The sequence below is a fragment of the Mus caroli genome, chromosome 4 (genome assembly GCF_900094665.2).
Source record: "Mus caroli chromosome 4, CAROLI_EIJ_v1.1, whole genome shotgun sequence".
Lineage (NCBI taxonomy): Eukaryota > Metazoa > Chordata > Mammalia > Rodentia > Muridae > Mus > Mus caroli.
The window spans coordinates 56,532,326-56,551,870 of record NC_034573.1 but is presented as its reverse complement, the minus strand read 5'-3'; the positions used below and the strand labels follow the sequence as shown (position 1 = coordinate 56,551,870).

Here is a 19,545-nt window from a genome sequence, read left to right as displayed (position 1 = left end):
ACAGAGTAAGTCCTAGGACAGCCAAGGCTACACAGAGAAACCCTATCTTGAAAAACCAAACAAGGGGCAGGGGTTGATTTGATTTCCCAGAGAGAAAACACCACAAGCTAGCACCTGCAGAGTAAGAAGCCAGGGGGCTTCCGATGGACCAAGGGGTGGAACTGTCAGGGGATTTTAATAATTGAGTTATGGGATGAAAACATCCGTTAAAGGGTATATATGTTTTTCTGTTTGAAATGGGCTCATGCTCCATAACCAAGGCTGGTCTGTAACTTCTGCCTCGGCTTCCTAACTGGGCTTTGCAGGTTTACCACCACACCTGGCTAAGTGTACCCAGCTTTGAAGCTGCAAATCCAAAAGAAGCTAGATTCAGAATATCAAAGACCACCACTATCTTTCCTATGACACCCCAGGCTATTTATTTGTTCCTTGCTGCTGCTAACCTAGAGACAATAAAAAGTAGATTCAAGTGGCCCAACAGTTAGGTCAAGGTCATTACCCCAGGTGAGCCAATACACGCTGGCAAACCCTCTTTGGAGATGGGCAGTGTGCTGTGTAGTATGTGACCTGAAACAAAACTCTTAAGCACCTAGAAGTCTGTTTTCTCTTCTGAAAAGAATCTTCTTAAATGCTCAAAGAGGTTTTCTGTGTGATCTGACTTGATATCTACCATCTGTCACTGTGCCAACAGCACATGGAGAGACCTATCAAATAGCAGCTGACATTGATTATCTTGGAAATCTACTTAAAGCTAGCCTGGATTCTAGCTTTACTAAGTTACTCTTGTCTAGTCTCCAGGGTGGCAGAGTTGGAATCAGAACCTACAGGCTTAGGTTTGAGGTGACCCTGAAAAGAGATACAGTCAGGGATTCCAGGATTCTCTGAAGAACAGGCGGGCCTCTGATGCCCTGGCTATCCTTTCTACCTCCATTTCTGAGGAGCAAGCTTGTGCCGCAAAACCAGTCTGGCAAGTGAGCCGGCTGCTCTGTGACTTTGCACTTTGCTTTCTGAGGCCCAGGGAGAGGGAGCTGAGTCCATCTAAAGTCCACAGAGCCAGGAGATAACAGAAGATGTTTTAAGAGGGTACCTGTTGGGGAGGGGGAGAAACGAGCAGAGGGAAGCCCTCCTGCCCCTGCCCCCCAGCCAATTCCTTGGCAGCACTTACAGCTCATTTCCATTATGAACTTGGTTTTTGCCTGATCCTCCCATGTTCCCGTAGGCAGGAAACTGACATTTTCCTGCTCTATCCACGAGTCAGACACAGAATACAGGTGCTTACTTGGCACCTCACGAATCAACCAGGTTGAGAGGAAAGCTTTGCTTGTTTGCTTTCAACAGTACTTTTGAATATAATCGTGTATTTCAGTTATGAAAACCGCATTTAAAGGGAAACTCTTCTTCCTTTTAAATGTTTGGTTTTTGTTGCTGTTGTTGTTGTTTTGTTTTGTTTTACAGAGAGAAACTAGGGTAGACAGACACGGCGGTGGCGCACCCATAATCCCAGCACTTGGGAGGCTGAGGCAGGAAGATGCTCAGGACCCGTTTACCTGCATAGTGAGACCCTATCTTAAAACCAAGTGTCTAGGTTATTGCAGTCAACAAACTGTGTGTGTGTGACAAGCAGTTCCCTTCTAGAACCAATTGGGGTCTCTCAGAACAGAAAGGGACAGAGCCTTGCTGGAGTCCTCACTGCGTTTGGGGAGCCGGCCTGAGCCCTATAACCCCACTTACCGCCACTCACAAGTTAGTCTAGGTCCCCCAAGTGTCTCCATCCCAGGGAGGCGGGGGCCGGGGGATAGAGATGAGAAGCAAAGAGAACACCTGGGTTGTGATAATGAGGATAAAGGGCAGTGTGGAGGAACGTGATGAGGGGTGAGACAGTGACCTCGAGAAGCCAGGGGACGGTGAAAGGGCGTGAGACAGGGAGCAGGGAAGCTACGGGGTAACCTAAGGGACAAGAGGCCCAAGACTCTCAGCGTGGTGGGTGACGGGCGCGAGGGAGGAGCTTGGTGACGCCTAGAGCGGGGCGGGACGATAATCAATGGCAAGTCCGAGGGTCGCGAGCGAGCTACGGATCGCCTACATAGAGCCGGTGGAGCAGCCCCTGCGTCTCAGGTCGCTTTCCCCGAGCCAGGTAGGTGCGGAGGCCCGGGGCTGGGTGGAGGGCGCTGAACCGTGGGAATCCCGTGCAGCCGAGCTGGGGACGCTGGAGGCCGGCCAGCAGTGGACTTGGCCCCGGAGGCTCTAGTCTCGCGTCCCGCTGCTTTTAGGGTAGTCAGTCCTGCAGCGGAGCCCCAGCCCGGCTACGACTTTTGTCCTGAGACATCCAGAGGACTTTTGGATCCAGTCTGGTTCCTGGCTGGGCCTCAGCCTACCCACCTGCTCATTGAGAGCCCTTTTAAAGTTGTCTCACTATTTTGAGCTGACTTAAATTCTCTTCTTTGTCACATTTCTTTACGCGCCCCGCCCCCACACCTCTCCTCGCCTCTGTTTTGTTTGGCTGCATTCTGAATGAACCCTGGACCCCACAGATTGAAAGACAAAGCTAAGCAGTCCGCTCTGTCTGGAGACAAACCTGCAATCAGTCTCTGACTCCAGGCAGAGAACTGACTGTTAGGTATTTGGCACTAATAACTCCAGGGAGAACTTGCAGCTCAGAGCCATGTTGGAACGGACTGTCTTCTGTCCCACTCTTCCCAGGCTCAACATAATCCAACCTTTAAAAGAATATAAACATGGGTAAGCAAAGGCAGCCCTGGCTAGAGTCTGGACATTTGGGTTCTAATCCAGGCTGTTGGCAGGTTCACAGCCCCTCTCTGGTTCCACCAGCTCCTCACCAGTTATGTTGTTGGTCAGTCTCCAGGAACCTTTCTCTCTTTTGACATTACTAGTAATTTTTTAAATGAAGCCAAGTTGGAAATTTTATTAATAATATTTTAATGCAGGATTAAGCATGAGGGTTAGGGGGGAAAGAAGGACTCTGAGGAAAGTCAGGCATACTCAAGTATAAATATGGGTTTCTTAAACAAGGGCACCATTTTCTAATAATTGTAAAAGGGTCATGGGCTGGAGAGATGGCTCAGAAGTTAATAGCACTGCTGTTCTTCCAAAGGACCCAGGTTCGATTCCTAGCACCCATGTGACAGCTCACAAATGTCTGAAATCCCAGTTCCAGGGCATTTGACACCTTCTTCTGGCTTCACAGGCACCAGGCATGACTGGGGTGCACTTATATACATGGAGGCAAAACACTACATACAGATAATAGCAGCCATAACTGCTTCCTGACTTTGACCTACAGGGCTGTGCACCTGAGCTCAGCTCTGCCCAGAGCACTAGACTTTGCCCAGCCTCAAGGAAGTTTATATATATATTTTCTGTATGTTCTTTTCTCGGGATTCCTCAACCTGCTAAGGAAATTCCCTGAGTTCAAAGACTAACTTTATAGCCAGATTTATAGCCTCATGGCACATACCAACTTCACTATGCTTGTTTTATAGGTTTTTGGTCTACAGAGAAAACCTTAGTATTTAATACCTAGAAATGCCACAGGGGATGGAAACCTGTCTTCTTCCCCAACATCGGACTCATAAGATGTCCAGAAATGTGTTTTGAAACAAATGCATAAATTATTTCATTTAGTCCAAAAATTTTCATTGGGTGTTTTTTTTTTTAAATGATTTGTTTTCTCACCTTCATGTGTGTCTGTGTGAGGGACTGTCCACTGGAGCTGGAGTCACAGAGAGATGTGGGTGCTGGGAATTGAACCCAGGTCCTCTGGAAGAGCAGCCAATGCTCTTAACCACAGAGTCATTGCTTTAGCCCTGGGTTTTACTTTTTAAGCCAGATTTAGCCCAGCTGATCTCAGACTTGCCATATATCCAAGGAAGACTTTGAACTTCTGATTCTCCTGCCTCTTCCTCCTGCCACTATGCCTCCTTTATTCCATCTGGGCATCAAACATAGCTTTATGTGTACTAGACAAGCACTCTAACCAGCCGAGCCACAACCCTAGCTCCAGCCCCAAGATCTTGTGAGGTGGGCACCCTCGTGCTTCTCTTCCAGATGAGACTCATGGGTATTTAGAGTAACTTCCTCCGGTCACATACTTGGTACATCAGGATGCCAGTATCAGTCTCTGACAGCAGGGCCTCAGCATTTACCTCACCTACCAATTTTTCATTCCAGGATCTTGTGCTGAAAGCCATTTCCAAAGTGCCTTGGGACAGCCTACCCCTCTGACCTACACAGCCTGGAAAAGAGCCACTGTTAGTCCGTAGAGGGGTGGCCTGAACCAGCTCAGTAGCTCCTTTGATTCTGGGATCTAAACTGAACTTGATCTCCATGGCACACCGGCTGCAGATGCGTCTACTGACGTGGGATGTGAAGGATACCCTGATCAAGCTCCGCCGACCCGTTGGGGAGGAATATGCCAGCAAGGCCCGGGCCCATGGAGTGGTGGTGGAAGACACAGCCGTGGAACAAGCCTTCAGGCAGGCATACAGGGCTCAGAGCCACAACTTTCCCAACTATGGCCTGAGCCGTGGCCTTACTTCCCGTCAATGGTGGAAGGACGTAGTCCTACACACCTTCCGCCTAGCAGGGGTCCCAGATGCCCAGGCCATGACACCAGTTGCTGACCAGCTATACGAAGACTTCAGCAGCCCTTTCACCTGGCAGGTGTTGGAGGGGGCTAGGGCGACCCTGAAGGGGTGCCGTAAGCGGGGTCTGAAGCTGGCAGTGGTCTCCAACTTTGACCGACGACTAGAGGATATCCTAACAGGCCTTGGCCTGCGAGAACATTTTGATTTTGTTTTGACGTCTGAGGCTGTGGGCTATCCTAAACCCGACCCACGGATTTTCCGTGAGGCTTTGCAGCGTGCTTGTGTAGAACCTGCAATGGCGGCCCACGTGGGGGATAGTTACCTCTGTGATTACCAGGGGTCTCAGGCTGTGGGCATGCACAGCTTCCTGGTGGCAGGCTCAGAGCCTCTGGACTCCACAGTCAGAGATTCTGTACCTAAGGAACATATTCTACCCTCCCTCTCCCATCTCCTGCCTGCCCTTGACCTTCTGGAGGCCTCAAGCCCTATGTCATGAGTCTGGTGAGGGAAGTAGCTGGGACCAAATAAACACTGGAGGCAGGGAGTCTCTTCTCTCTTACCTCTCCTGCAGAGGGAGGTGTCTCCACTCTCCCGCTGAGCCTCCATAATCTAATCTGAGCATAGAACTGCGAGGGCTTGGCAGTAGCCTGGTCTCTGAGCTCACTGTTCATCCCTGTGTTCCTTTTTATGTATTCTTATTATGTGGTGTGTGTGTGTGAGTGTGTGGGATGTGTATCACGGTGTGTGTGTGTGTGTGTGTGTGTGTGTGGCGGTCAGAAGATGATTTGTAGGCGTTGGTCTCTCATCTTTACGTGGGTTCTAGGGATCAAACTCAGATCACAAGAGTTTGTGCCATGAGTGATATCACCCGCGAAGCCATCTCGACAGCTCCCTCTATCCCTTTTCTAACCCTGCCCCGATTCCATATCCGCCGAGGGCCCATCCATTCACAACCAGGAACTTTTTGGCTTTTTGAGATGGGTTCTCTCTAGCCCAGGTTGATGTGGACTTAACTCTAGTCCACGCAGGCCTGGGAACTCATAATGATCTTCCTTCTGAATGCTAGGAATGCAGGTGGGAGCCACTTTCAAGAGCTAGGGAGGTAGATCAGTGGTAGAGCACTCACCTAATTGCTAAGGTCCTGGGTTCAACTGTAGACATGCATGGGCACACACCCAACTTACAAATACTGTTTTTACAGTAAGGGCTTTTTGTCACTGGAGATCTGAAACCCCACTGTGCAAAACACAAGGTCAAAAAAAGCTCAGAGAAGTTGAAATGGAAATCCTCTCCCCAACCTGGGAACCTCAGAGACAGATGAGTGTAAAGTCCGGGTGCTGGGCTGTTCAATGGACAGGAACACTGTCCATTAGCATCCTTGAGTTGAGGACACTGTAATTTACCCTAAAAAAGAATACTGATGATGCGTGGCTGCCCTACATCACATACCCTGCTAAATTCTTTACTTTAAAGCTCTCTAGTGGGCAGAGGTAGAGTGACCTTGCCCCAACTTAACATAGGAGCAGGGTAGCACATGTTTGTAACCCCACCATTCTAGAGATGGAGGCTACATAGTGAGTTCAAGGCCAGAGTGAAACAATATCTTAAAACAAAACAAAAACCAGACATGGGGGGTCTGGTAAGATGGCTCAGTGAGGGATATAGGGAGACGCACTGGAGAGATGGCTCAATGGTTAAGAGCACTAGCTGTTCTTCCAGAGTACCTGGATTTGATTCTCAGCACCTTCGTGACAGCTTACAACTGTAGTTCTAGGGTATTGATGCTTTCTGCTGGCCTCTGCAGGCACACACATGGAGCACAGACATACATGCAGACAAAACACCATACATATAAACAAAAATCACTTGTCAAAACACGGTGACTGGTGGTTAATCTGGGACTCCAGAGTTGGAAGGAAAGAACTCATACACATACACACAAACACACACTCCCATATGAATACACACTGTTCTCCAAAGATCTCCCAGTCATTCATCCTGGGACCACATTGTGCATGGCAATAAGGGGCTGAAGCAAAGCGGTGATTGTCCACCAGCCAAACTCTGTGACCACCCCAATTTGTTTTCACTGTTCTGTTTGCAATCCTGGGATTGAACTCAGAGCTTTTGGCATGCTAGTCAAGTGCCCTGCCACCAAGCTTCATCCCCAGTCCTGGCAAGAAGACCATTATTCTCAGATAAACTCCTTATAGAAGAAATGCCCAAAGGACTTGCCCTTGGTTTCAGTAACATCTCCAGTCTCTTGATGCTAAGTGGAGCTATGACCGGCTTATTTCTAAGCATATGCCTAAGGCTGCCAATCAGCATGGAACCAGTTACCAGCAAAGACATTACCAAGTCTTTAGAAACCTTTAATAATGCGCACATTCATTTATTAAGGCTAGCTCTCCTTTGCCCTCAGCTTTTCTTGCTTGCTGCTCTCTACCCTAAGAGTCATGAAATGGGGTGTTCAGCAGCACAGTGAGGGGGAATGTTTGTCACGCTTCTCACACGTAGGTCCATGCTAGAGCTCAGCCTCAGGGCCTGGGACAGATGCCAACAAGTGTGCTGCAAGCAGGTTTCCTGGAGACAGAATGCAGGAGGAGGCTACCACACTCCCACGACGGTGTTCTGGCCAACAGTAGCCTGGCAGGTTGTCCTTCGTATGCTAGAAAAAAATACTCTCTTCACATGGTGTATGATGCAAGAGACCAAAAACTACTGGATTGAGAAGCTAGGGAAGGCTCAGTCCAAGCTTCTCTGCAGCAAGGCACTTTGAGGGACTTCAGTACTTCTCCAGTTACCTGCCTGCCCAGCCATTTGCCCCCACTGTACCTTGTTGTATACTAGCCATGCACAAGGTACCACACTGGATGCCAGAGGCACAGGTTAATGAGACCCCTGGAAGGGCACAAGCATGGTGAGTTTGGGAGACTAAGGCCAAGAGAAAAGAAACAGGATCCCCACAGATGAAACATTGAAAGGTTATGTCTGAGTCTGAAGCAGATCCCCAGCTATCCAGAAGTTGCCCTGGGGAACACTCACATCATTGAGGAAAAGGACACTACCTAGAAGCATGGCCTGACCTGCAAGGGTGATGGGGAGGTGAATCTAGTCTCACTGTGGCCAGAGGTCCGCGAACGATGGAGATGAGCTGGTCAGCCACAGCAAAGACTGGGAAGAGCACCTGAGGGAAGGATGCACGGTGGATATGAAGCACCGTCCCTGAGGCAGGCTCGTAGAAGACCAGCTCTCCTGCCTGCAGGTCCAGCAGCATGCCCAGCTGTGCTGGGCACCGAAGTAGTGGCAGAGGCTCATGATACCCATTGTGTGAGAAACAGAACTCTTGATCATAGCGGGAGAAGACCCAGGAGAAGGCATTGTGGCCCAGGCGGCAGTCATTGCCAGAGCCCTTTCGGGGCAGCTGATCTGAGGCCACACCCACTTTATAAGCACAACTGTGTTTAACGTTCACTATCCAGGCATGGAGCCCAGTCTGGAAGGCAGTGGCAGCCAGGGCATTGGGCCAGTGGTCAAAGCGCTCTGGTTCATCTGAGCAGACCTTAGACTTCTTGGCAATGAAGGTCAGGGTTCTTCGATCTTCAGACAGATGCAATAAGGGGCTGACAGTCCTTTCATCAATCAGCACCTCCTCCACGCCTGCCAGAAAGAGTTCTCAGGGTTGTACCGGATTCTTGCCTTACTCCATTCCTAATCTGGTCCTACTAGGTAGTCAAAGGTTTCTTGCTACTTGCTGAGACCTCAGACATTTACTCTCTCTGAGCCTCAGTTTCTTTCTTCATCTTTAAAGGTAAGGACCAAGCAGGACTTAACACTTAGGGGATTAGATAAAATAATATGTGTTAAGTGACTCATATATAATACTTGCTGAGGAACTATAGCCAGGAAAACAATAGTTATTGGTCTAAAATCTTCATCTACAAACTCTGATAGAAAGAAAGGCCAGAGAGGAGAAGTGAATTGCCCACTTCTCCATGCCAAGTTGGTGGTGGTGTCAAATGAAGACTCAATATTTTAGTATTCCCATACCGTACTGATTTCTAGCTGGTCCTACCTGTGGCTTCCAGAGCACAGAAACTAGGAAGCATGGTAGCTAAACCAATCACCACTTGATATCAGAATCTACAACAAACAACCTGTGCTTGTATTTAATATCTCTATTCCCAGGGGAATTCCAGGAGAGACAGTCACCTCTGATGCCCCAGTATGCAGCACAGGGCCAGGCCCACATTCACCACCAGTCAATGTTTTGTTGTTCTTTTGTTCTTGAAACAGGGTCTCAGATAGGGTGATGGTCAGACTAGCCTTGAACCCAGAATCTTCCTGCCTCAGCCACCCAAATGCTAGGCTTACAGGCACACATCACCTCACTCACTTAAGCCGAAGTTTGTTAAACGGAAGAGTGAAACAGATCTAGGCAGCTTCATGGTGGTCTCATGTGGACATCATTCTACTTTTTAAAAGAAACCTGAGGTTTCCAATAAATGGTAAAGAGCTGACCCAGAAAAACAAGACATAAGGAGGATATGCCTTAAAGGAATCATAATTGATTCTATACCTAACCATAGAGAAATGGGAATGGCTTAGACTTGGGAAGGATCCGGTCCAACTGTATAGCCGTGGCCCTACCAAGCAGCCTGCTTCCAACATCACTGGCTACCAAAGCTACCATCACACATTCACCAATGCCCAGTGTGACTGACCCAACAGCACCCCCCACCCCCAACACACACAGGCAGGCAAGCAGGCAGGCAGTGCTGGACTCTTGCAGCTCCTAACCTGAGAGAGACCCGAGAACCGATGCTGCCCACAGTTGTGTCAGTAGTGGGCTCCAAGCACACTTCTCATTAAAGCTTAATTTCTCCGAATCCTGGGGATCCAAAATGCCCTCTGCTTCCTCGGCCCTTATGCAGGAAAAAAGAAAAAAAGAGAGAGAGAGATTCAGGAAGGTTTTGGAAACACATCTAGTTCCACATGAGTATGGGGAGAAAGACAAAAAAAAAAATCCTTTGGTAGGGCATACCATGATTGTATTAGCCAGAAGGGAAAGTAGATTTTCCTGATCCCTGCGCCCCCCCAAGGGGCCTTCGTTTTAGTAAAGCAGTTTATAGGGAAGTATATTCTCAGGGCTGGTATAAAAAGTGGTGGCAGGGCTGGAGAGTGCTCAGCTGTTAAGAGTGCCTGCTGTTTTGGCAGAGGTTCCCAGCGACCGACCACCTGTTCCTCCAGTTCCAGGGGTCAGAAAACCTCTGTGAGTGCTTGCAGCCACGTGTACACACCAACACAGAGACACACACGCATGCAAACAATGATAGCAGTAAGTAAGTTTTGGAGGCAGTGTGCGCTGCAGTGTAGGTGACTCAGGAGTGCCCCAGGTAAGCTGACAAGCAGAGCTGAAAGGGGACCTGGGCCTCAGAATCTGCTGTGTGGGAACATTCCTCTCTTAGACTATCTAGAGACTGTTTCACTTCCTCCAAAGCCACTGCAATGGTAAACGTTTCTCTGGTTTAGTCCAAAGATCCAGCCACTCCACAGCTCTTAAACCCTCCAGCTCTTTAGCTCAGATCCCTCTTGAGGATCACACAGCAGTAGGACATTTCATCATCAAGAGGGAATGGCTGGAAGCTGGAGAGCTAACTCAACAGTGCAAGTTGTGAGCCAGAGGCTGAATCTGCAGAACCTATGGAAAGCCTGGTGTGATAGTTTGCACCAATAGTCCCTGTGCTTCTAGGTAAGATGGGAGGTGGAGATAGGAAACTCAAGGACCAACTAGCCTGGTGTAGCCATGGCTAACAACAAAGAGACCCTATCTCAAACAAGAAGGAAGGCAAGAACCAGCATCTGAGATTGTTCTCTGACCTCCATATGCACACCACGGCACATGCACAATGGCATTTACACACAAACATGCAAGCATACATGTAGACACACACACACATGCACGCACACACACACACAGAGAGAGAGAGAGAGAGAGAGAGAGAGAGAGAGAATCCAACTATGGCTGAAGAGATGGTTCAGCGGTCATGAGGACTTGTTGCCCGTGTAGAAGGAAGACTCTGGTACCAGAACCCATGTGGCAGCTCACAACCTCTGTAACTCCAGTTCCAGGAGATATCGTCAGGCCCCTGTACATATGTGGTGCATACACACATACATACACATGCAGGTGTACACACATATACAAAAGAGATAAATAAATATTAAAAACAAATAAAAAACTGTAAAGAAGGGACTAGGGAATGCCTTAGGGCAGGTTGCCATCTATCCAGCTGTTTGGCCTCTGTGTTTACTGTTTCTATGCATGCTCACTTAAACTTGCTGTGAAGGAAGGTGGTTAGTTATCCCATCTGTCACAAGAACAGAGCTTTACGTAAGAAACTTAGCAGCAAGATGGGAGTTGGGCTCAAGTCCTGCTTCCTTGTAAAAATAGAACAAACTAAAAAAGAAAAAAAAAAAAAAAACAAAGAAAGAAAAAAAAAAATAGAACAAACTCAGGTCGGAGCCCTAGCACCATTCAAGACATTTTTTCCGTGACATGAAATGAAATCTCAAAGGGACAAAAAGTGAAGTAGAAATGTATCTAACAGTTTGCAGTCCTCCAACCTGTCTTCTCAGAAAGACTTTTTTTTCTATGCCTCTAATTCTGAAGATGGCCTGCGGTCATTCGGCAGCACTTGTCTGATGCATGCAAGGTCTCTGAGAGACTGTCACTGACTGCCCTGGGATGAGAAGAGCCTTACAAATGCTGGCAATGGGCCCGGTGACAAAGGCTCTTTGTAGCCAGAACAAGAGAGAGCCTGTGCTCTCAAACCACTGCAGCTCTGTGAGGAGAAGCCCCAGCTAACAGGTGGGGACGAGAAGGAGCCAGAGCCAGCAACTAAGCTGCCAGTCTAGGACAGACCTGAGCCCACACACGGACTGAAGTCAACAGGGAGCCACCTGCTCCAGCCACTGCATGGTATAGAACACAAAAGTCATGGTCCCAAGGTACAGTGGGACCTGAATAGAGCAAAGCCATTCCATCTACGCAGTAGGGACTTGTTGCCACTCTTAGGCAATAGCTGAGCCCAGTCACCACAGATGTAGAAACACCAGAGACGACAAAGGCATTTCTCATTAGATAAGTGAGATTCCATCTAATGGGTCAGACAACAGCTCTTGGGCAAGAATAACCTCGGTTAGAGCACAAAGCACTACACACAAATGGACTCAGCAATTCAAAGGTGTGTGTGCTGGAGCACTGAGCAAATGAATACAGACAGCTATTGGCCTCCTGGGTGCTGGGGTTCTTTTTTGTTTTTGTTTTTGTTTTTTGGTTTTTTGAGACAGGGTTTCTCTATGTATCCCTGTCCTGGAACACTCTGTGTAGACCAGGCTGGCCTTGAACTCACAGAGATCTGTTTGTCTCTGCATCCTAAGTGCTGGGACTGTAGTTGTGTACCACCAGGCCCAGCTTGGGAGTTAGGGTTATTAATGTGAGATACAAATATGGAATAGGGGACAGGCAAAGGCTAAACACTACTATGTTAGGCCAGAATTGGAAGTTATGATGCAGATCATGCATAGGAAGTTCCACGTATGCCCAAGCTCTGGTTGAAGGCCCAGTACAACATGTCAGTAGCAGTGAGAACACTGAATGTCCCATCTTAGCTTTGGGAGATCTTATCCTACTAAATATGGGTATAAGACCCCTGGGGAAACAACTGGTTTCAGGGCTAGGGCAGGCAAAACCCAACTGAGCAAGGAATAGCTTTTTAAAGAACACTTTTTAGGGAAAACAGACTGCTCTTCCAAAGAAGCAGATTCAATCTCTAGCACCCACGAGGCAACTCACGACGCCCTCACAGACATGCATGCAGGCAAAACATCAATACACATGAGATAAAAATCTATAAATTAAAAAAAATTAAGTACCTTTTAGATTTATGTTTATGACTGTTTTGCTTGCATGCATATGTGCACCATTTGTTTGTCTGATATCCAAAGAGGTCAGAAGAAGATATCAGATTATGGGTGTGAGCCATGATGTGGGTGCTGGGAACCAAACCCAGGTCCTCTATAAGAAGAGTAAGGTCTGCTAAGCCAGCTCTCCAGCAAACCTACATCTTTTTTTGTGCCACAGGAACAAAGTGCTCAGAGAAGATAGTGGCCTGTCCAATAGACAAGCCCATCTCTATAGGTCAAATTCGGGGCACTCTGAATATCAAAATCACCACAACAGCAGTGATGGCTACCACACATCTAGTGCAATCAGAATCTGTGAGCGGCATTGATTCTAAGAGAGGGAATAAATAAGCAAATACATGAAGAACTCAGGAAGAAATTAGCAATGGATATAAACTCTTGGAGTGAAAGTCTAGAAGGTCAGAGGAAACACACAGAAGGTCAATCACGAAGGAGAAAATACAACCTCATAATGAAGAACCTGGCTGTTGACACCTGAACACTCACCACTTTATTCAAGGGCTCAGACTAACATGGCTGATAATGTGACAGTGACATCACAGTCCATGCCATGATGGCTTGAGAACTTGACATTAATGAGGCATTCCTCCCCAGGAATGGATAATTTCAATCTATTCCTGTGGGATATTATACTCTCAAACTGAATGATATTCTATAAGGGATCTGACCTCTTAAAGACTAAGGGACAGTTTCAGGCTGAAGAAGACCAGGTGAGTTAGGAGAAAACAAAACAAAAAACCCCAATGTTAAAAATATATTTGGCACAACTGGCAACCTTTGGATGTGGACAATATGGACTGTGTATTAGAGAACAGTGTTAGATCAATGATAATTCCCTAAGGTTTATTCTGGGGTCATATGGGAAAGGTTTTTTTTTTGTTGTTGTTTTTAAGAGCTATATTGAAGTATTTAGAGACAAAAACTTATGCTCTTTGCAACATATCGTAAGATAAGTCAGAAAAAAAAGTTTGTCTATGTACACTCTGAAGGAGGAGAATCCGAGGGATGGTGAATGACAGCCACACGGACAGGCAGAAAAACTGTGTGAGAGACTCCGTTGCAGAATAGGACTTCTAGCAAAGTTCATTATGCTACTTTGGCAACTTTTCTATTATCTTGAAATAGTTCAAAATTTAAAAAATTAGAGATGAGATTTTTTTTTTAGAAAGTCAGGTTTGCTTCATACTAAGAATATACTGTAGTAAAGGAAGACAATGATAGAGATGAGCAGCCTGAGAAGGCGGCCAGAGGGTGGGACGAGCTATTAGGCAATCAGTCAAACTTGCATTAAAGGTGTGGGTGGCTCAAGCCTGGAATCTCAGCTGGAGGAAGATCCAGATTTCTAGGCTAGCCTGGGCTACATGAGATTGTGTTTCAAAAGCAAAAACAAAAGACAAAACTCTTATCTAACGTGCCCGAGGCTCTGAGTTGGATACCTAGCACCATAAACAAAATAACATTCCCAGAGAAAGCTGTAGAGATGGCTCAGAGGTTAAGAGCACTTGTTACTCTTGTAGAGGAACCAGGTTTGATTCCCAGCACTCGCGAGATGGTTCACTACCATCCATAACTCCAGTTCCAGGGGATCTGATACCCTCTTCTGACCTTCATAGGCCTGTGAAAACATTCATACACATAAAATAGAATTAACTAAATCTAATAGAATCTATTTTTATCAAAGAGAGAGAGTTTGGTGTAGGGACTGACATCTTCACTCTGGAATACTTCACAGACTTTCAAAACGTGAGGTACTTGAATGTGTTGGTGCACACCTATAAGCTCAGCACACAGGAGGCAAAGGCAGGTGACCTCTGTGAATCTGAGGCCAGTCTGGTCTACACAAGGAGTTCAAAGCCAGTCAGTATTAAATAGTGAGATCCTTCCTAAAAATAAGAGGAAGGAAAGAAGGGAGGGAGGGAGAGAGAGAGGGAGGGAGGGAGGGAGGAAATCTAAATGTACTGACATAGAACCTTTTTCTTTTTTCTTTTTTTTTTTCCTTTTTCTTTTTTTTTTTTTCCTTTTTGGTTTTTCGAGACAAGGTTTCTCTGTATAGCCCTGGCTGTCCTGGAACTCACTTTGTAGACCAGGCCAGCCTTGAACTCGGAAATCCGCCTGCCTCTGCCTCCCAAGTGCTAGGATTAAAGGCGTGTGCCACCACGCCCGGCTAGAACCTTTTTCTAAAATAGCGACTAACAAGTAGAACAACGGGTGTAAGATGATCCCATCTGTGTTCATTTAAAAATAGATATTGTTAAAAAGAAGCAAAAAAAGGAAACACACACACACACATCTCCCACCACTGGGGAGAAGATAGCCCAGTGGATAAAATGTTTGCTCTGCAAGCATGAGGACTCTAGTTTGAACCCCTAGCACTCAAGTGAAAGTTTGGCTTGGCAGCACATGTCTTTAACCCCAGCACTGGGGAGGTAGAGACAGGTAGACCCTAGGGGCTACTAATACAGCGAGAGATAAAGAAAGTCTACCTACCTCTGGCCTCTATATGTGCATGCACAGGCAAACATAGTCATACATACCACACTACACACACACACACACACGAAGGAACATTTGAAATTCCACATTTCAGACTGGTGAGCCAACTCAGTGGATAAAGGTGCTTGCCACAAAGTTCAATTCAAAGGGGTGCTTGTCAACCCTAGTTCAATGCCCATATGGTGGAAGGAGAGACTCAACTCCCACAAGTTGTCTTCTGACCTCCACACATGAGCCATGGCACTCATACATACCTGCGCCTAAAAAAATCAAGTAACTAACTAAATAAATTTTAAAAAATCTACATCTTTGACACCAGCCATATCTCTAGGGAAATAAGACTGGGAAGGGTTGATGAAGATTCCCCTTTCAAACTTTCAATTTCTTTTTCTTTTTGGAGGGCCAGGAATTGAAGCAGGACCTTGTACAAGCTAGCTAAAGCACTGAACTACTAAGCAACAACCATAGAGAGATGGCTAATCACCTTGCCTGGCAAATTCTATCCACTTGGTCATTTCCTCAGGCCCCAGCCTCTCAACCTCTTAGTACCCAGGAAGGACCTGTTGAAATATTTTTACTGAACCATTAAGATAGGACATTTGAGTGTGAGTGTAGACTTAAGTCTTGAAGATTCGTTCACTGCATAAAGGAAGGTAGAGGAGAAAGGGGACAGGTATCAAGTGACTCCAGGCCCCAGTTCTGGGTTTTAGCAAGCTCTCCGCTCTTTCTGGGCCTCAGCATTCTTATCCATGGTGACCACAGTTGAAGTAGAGTAAGTTTAGGAGAGCCCAAGGCTAATAACTATTTGTTTTACTGCCTTTCCATATGGCCCTAAAGAAAGCATGGTGGGGTAAGGGTCAGTCAGGGTCAGGGGATGACCTTGGAGCCTCTGGGAGGTTGCTCAGCTGCATGCCTGGAATGCAATGACCTTGGGAGAAGAACTGGGGATCTCAGTAATTGCCTGTGCAAATCAAATGGCCACTTACCTCTCAAAAATCTCCTGTTCCCTCTGCTGTAAGAGAAGAAAGCAAGGTCAGGCTGGCAACACTCCCAGCAAGTGGACAAGACCTGAACACACTTCACTACATACGACTGTGTGTGGATACAGACTCTACAGCAAAGACCAAGCACAAAGTTTTCTCGGTTGCTATCTCTCACATACCCATAGGCTCCCCTGTCCTCCCAACACACACAAAGAATGAATCACCCATTGCCACCTCCCCTGAGGCATGCCCGGCTCCCCTCAACCCCACTTTGGGAAGTCTTCTATAGACTCAGATCCCTACTGCCCCCTGCCATGGAGACTGTCAGCTCCTAGATGGCTGTTGGCTTTCTGAATCTTTAATTGGGACTATCCAGACGGCAGGGACAGAATGTGCCCTTGCCTGGAAGCTGGTGCTGAATGAATGAACACACAATCTAGGACAGTCTCCATGACTGCCCTACTTGAAGGGCAGGGGGCTGGTCTGGTTGGTCTGCATTCTCCCTCCACTCTGCAGTGTTGCTCAGATGTCTCACTGTCCCCTCAAAACTGGAGGCATCTCCATTCCATATCTATAAAGTACTTTGAAAAGCAACACACTGAAAATTAATTGTGCTTATGTCTGGGAATACCAAGACTGTATTTTTCACATTGGTGCCCTCGTCTGCGCCAAGCATGGCCTTCTTCCTGTGCACTTGTAAACTTTCTTCACCTCCCCAGTTCCCTGTACCTGAGTACTTTTTACTTCTAAGTCACTTCATCCAGGAAGCTGTCTATGATCCACTCCAACTGCCTTGGGCATGCCCTGACCTCCAAGGTACCCCTCTACTACAGAGACTTGTCAGTGTTTATCTCTTGGGTAAGGCTGGGAGCGACTGCAGCTGTGTCCTATAACTCTGCCCCATTACACAACACTTACAGACTCAAGAAGCATTTGCTTGATACTGAAAGTATGTTGTTAGAAAGGTGCCCAAACACTTAGGTAATTATATTGCCCTGTCTCATATTAAAAGTGGAATGAAATGTACTTGAACATATAGTAAAGATATGGGGACCTTGCAGTGGGTGAGAGAGAGAAAGATTGAGTTCAGCTCTGGATACAGCATGGGAATTGATGGCCGTGGAGCAGGATGGGATCAGTGGGTGGAAAGCCACAGAGAGGAAACACTGAGGGGGAGGGGGAATCCTGGCTAAACCTACCTAACAGGATTCTTGCTGAAGACAGACCAGGATGATCAGACAGCACTTGGGGGAGAGTGGAGATGTGGAATCTGATCAATGCCAAGGGCTATCAGATGTCAGTGGTGGGGGCTTGTGGGAGAGCTGACTTAGCTGGGTTCTTTGCTGAGGAGGTGCCTAGATTGGCCTCGGTAGGAGGAGCTTCAGAGTCTGGTGAGAAAGCATAGGCTCCCATCCCTGTCCCCAAGGCTCCCTGCCAATCACCATTCCACCCACAAACATTCTCAAGCTCTTCACATTCGGGGGAACCTGGCCCACCTCTCGCACCCTCCCCCCTCTCCTGACTTACAATCAGCTGGAGGTCATCCAGGTGGGTGATCATGTCCACCATGTTGGTGCGGAGGGTGTCCAGTTTCTGGACTGCGTCCACCCAGTGTGCCCGCTGGGTCAGGATACTCTGGTGGGCCCGCTCCTCTTCGCCGTGCACCTGCTCCAGTAACCGCTGTTCCTCACTCTCACACAGGCTCCGCACCAGACTCAGCCTCTGGATGATCAGGTCCCTCGCTGCACTAGCCATGACCTGGCAAGGGATAAAACCAAGAGTCAGGTCCTGGCAACGCCTCACCCACAAGCAAGAGAATCTGGATTTAGGGAAAACAATGCCAACAGTGCCAGCGTTGCCATGGGCAGAGTAAGGAGAGGAGAGGTACTCAAGCCATTTACTCTGGCATCCAGCATGTGGACTTCCTGAGAGTGGTAAGAGGGAGAAACTTGAGATGCAAACATCTAGGCCGTGTCTCAGAAGGTCATGGCCACAGTAGAGAAGACAGATAGGGATTAGACATCAACTAGAATCGCCTGCTTATTTCACATAACATGGTGAAACATGGTGGCCATGGGACAAAGGTGAGTGAACCAGTGATCACTGGGTAGAAGGGCCTTAAAGAGACACTCTTATCAACTGGAACCAACCAGGCTCCAGTTGAAATTTCACCCCACCCAAGGCCAACATCCTATCACCTCTTAAGGCTTGTTCATTCCGACTGGCCCCAAGGGGGAGTTTTTATGTTCCCTGGAGGGGATCGGAAGAAAATTCTCCACTAAGGATGTAATGAGGATCATCTTCTAACTCCCAGTGGTCAGGGTCTGGCATGCAGTAGGTACTTCAAACCATAAACTCGGTGACTGAGTGAGGAACTTTGGCTGCCCTAGGAAAGATTTCTAGCTAGCTCTGACATAGGGAGTCAGTGGCAGAAGGAACCAGAAGCCCACTCCCCTGACTGTCAGACTAGCACTATGCCAGGTGACCAGTCCTCCATTTGTGGCATAAAGCACCTGCACTTGGACACTTGCCAGATGAGTCTGAGGAGCGCTTCCGCCTTTGTGTCAGAAGGCCAACGACAGCCAGTTGCTTACCTGGGCCTCGTCTCTAAAGACCTGCTTTGTACAGTACAAGGAGTTGCCACCTCTGTTTTGTACAAGAAACTGAGACCCACGATCTACCCGGTGCAGAGGAGAGAAGAGCTTAGGATATCAGGGAAACTCACTTGGGCTTGAACCACACTGACTTCATTTGTATTGTTATAACCGCTTCCATTTAGTCCTCTGGCCTTCATGCTAGCTGCCTTCAGTTACTTCCTACTATAACTGCAAGGGAGGTGTTTTGTTTTTTAAACTGAAGCCTCAATCTTTTTGCTCTACCACTCCTGTGTCTGAGTGTATGTGGGTGTGTGTGTATGTGTGTGTGCCAGCCACATGCATGTTGGATCTCCAGCTGTTCAGAGTAGGTACTAGCAACCAAACTCAGGTTCTCTGGAAGAGCAGGAAGTGCTCTTAACTGCTGAGTCACCCCATGCCCTAAACTTAAGTCTTTGCTTTGCTTTGTTTTGAAAGCCTTTCAGTGGCTTCTCTTTACCTGAAGGAAGTAAAATAAACCTCTGTGACCAAGAGGGTGGGATCCAGCTTCTCCCTGAGCCTTTTGCTTCTCTGACCCAGGTTCTCCCTGAACCTCTTGCTTCTCCGATTTTACTTCTTGCATCTGACCCGTTCACACTGCTTCAGCCTCACAGGACTCTACTGCTCCAGCAGGTCAGGCATCCTTCTGCCCAGGGCGACTGTACTTGGTAACCTCTCTGCACACTCTTCCCTCACGTGTGTGGTTCACTACCCCACCTCTTAGGTTTCTGAGCAAATATGAAACTAATTTATCGCCGGGCAGTGGTGGCGAACGCCTTTAATCCCAGCACTTGGGAGGCAGAGGCAGGTGGATTTCTGAGTTCAAGGCCAGCCTGGTCTACA

The 19,545-nt window shown here is 47.5% G+C and overlaps 2 protein-coding genes across 4 annotated transcripts in view; one reads left to right on the top strand and one right to left on the bottom strand.

Annotated features, from left to right (window-relative positions):
- Positions 1-1,986: 1,986 nt before the first annotated feature.
- On the top strand, positions 1,987-5,227 carry Hdhd3 (haloacid dehalogenase like hydrolase domain containing 3). The gene is made up of 2 exons (XM_021160950.2): positions 1,987-2,134; positions 4,189-5,227. The coding sequence occupies exon 2, from the start codon at positions 4,345-4,347 to the stop codon at positions 5,098-5,100; it is 756 nt and encodes a 251-aa protein (XP_021016609.1). The 5' UTR covers positions 1,987-2,134; positions 4,189-4,344; the 3' UTR covers positions 5,101-5,227.
- Positions 5,228-6,951: 1,724 nt separating this feature from the next.
- The window catches only part of Bspry (B-box and SPRY domain containing), an 18,768-nt gene continuing 6,174 nt past the window's right edge, over positions 6,952-19,545 (bottom strand). For 2 of the 3 annotated variants that reach the window (XM_021159882.2, XM_029476696.1), the window contains 5 exons: positions 17,597-17,827; positions 16,073-16,098; positions 9,405-9,529; positions 7,691-8,264; positions 6,952-7,272 (listed from right to left, as the gene is read on the bottom strand). In XM_021159882.2, the coding sequence (XP_021015541.1) occupies positions 7,212-7,272; positions 7,691-8,264; positions 9,405-9,529; positions 16,073-16,098; positions 17,597-17,827 (1,017 nt within the window). In that variant the 3' untranslated portion in view covers positions 6,952-7,211. The remainder of the gene's footprint in view (positions 7,273-7,690; positions 8,265-9,404; positions 9,530-16,072; positions 16,099-17,596; positions 17,828-19,545) is intronic. The other variant, XM_029476697.1, reaches the window with a different exon arrangement.

Excerpts from the sequence above, each read along its gene's own strand:
- Hdhd3 (XM_021160950.2), top strand. The coding sequence starts at position 4,345 with ATGGCACACCGGCTGCAGATGCGTCTACTGACGTGGGATGTGAAGGAT.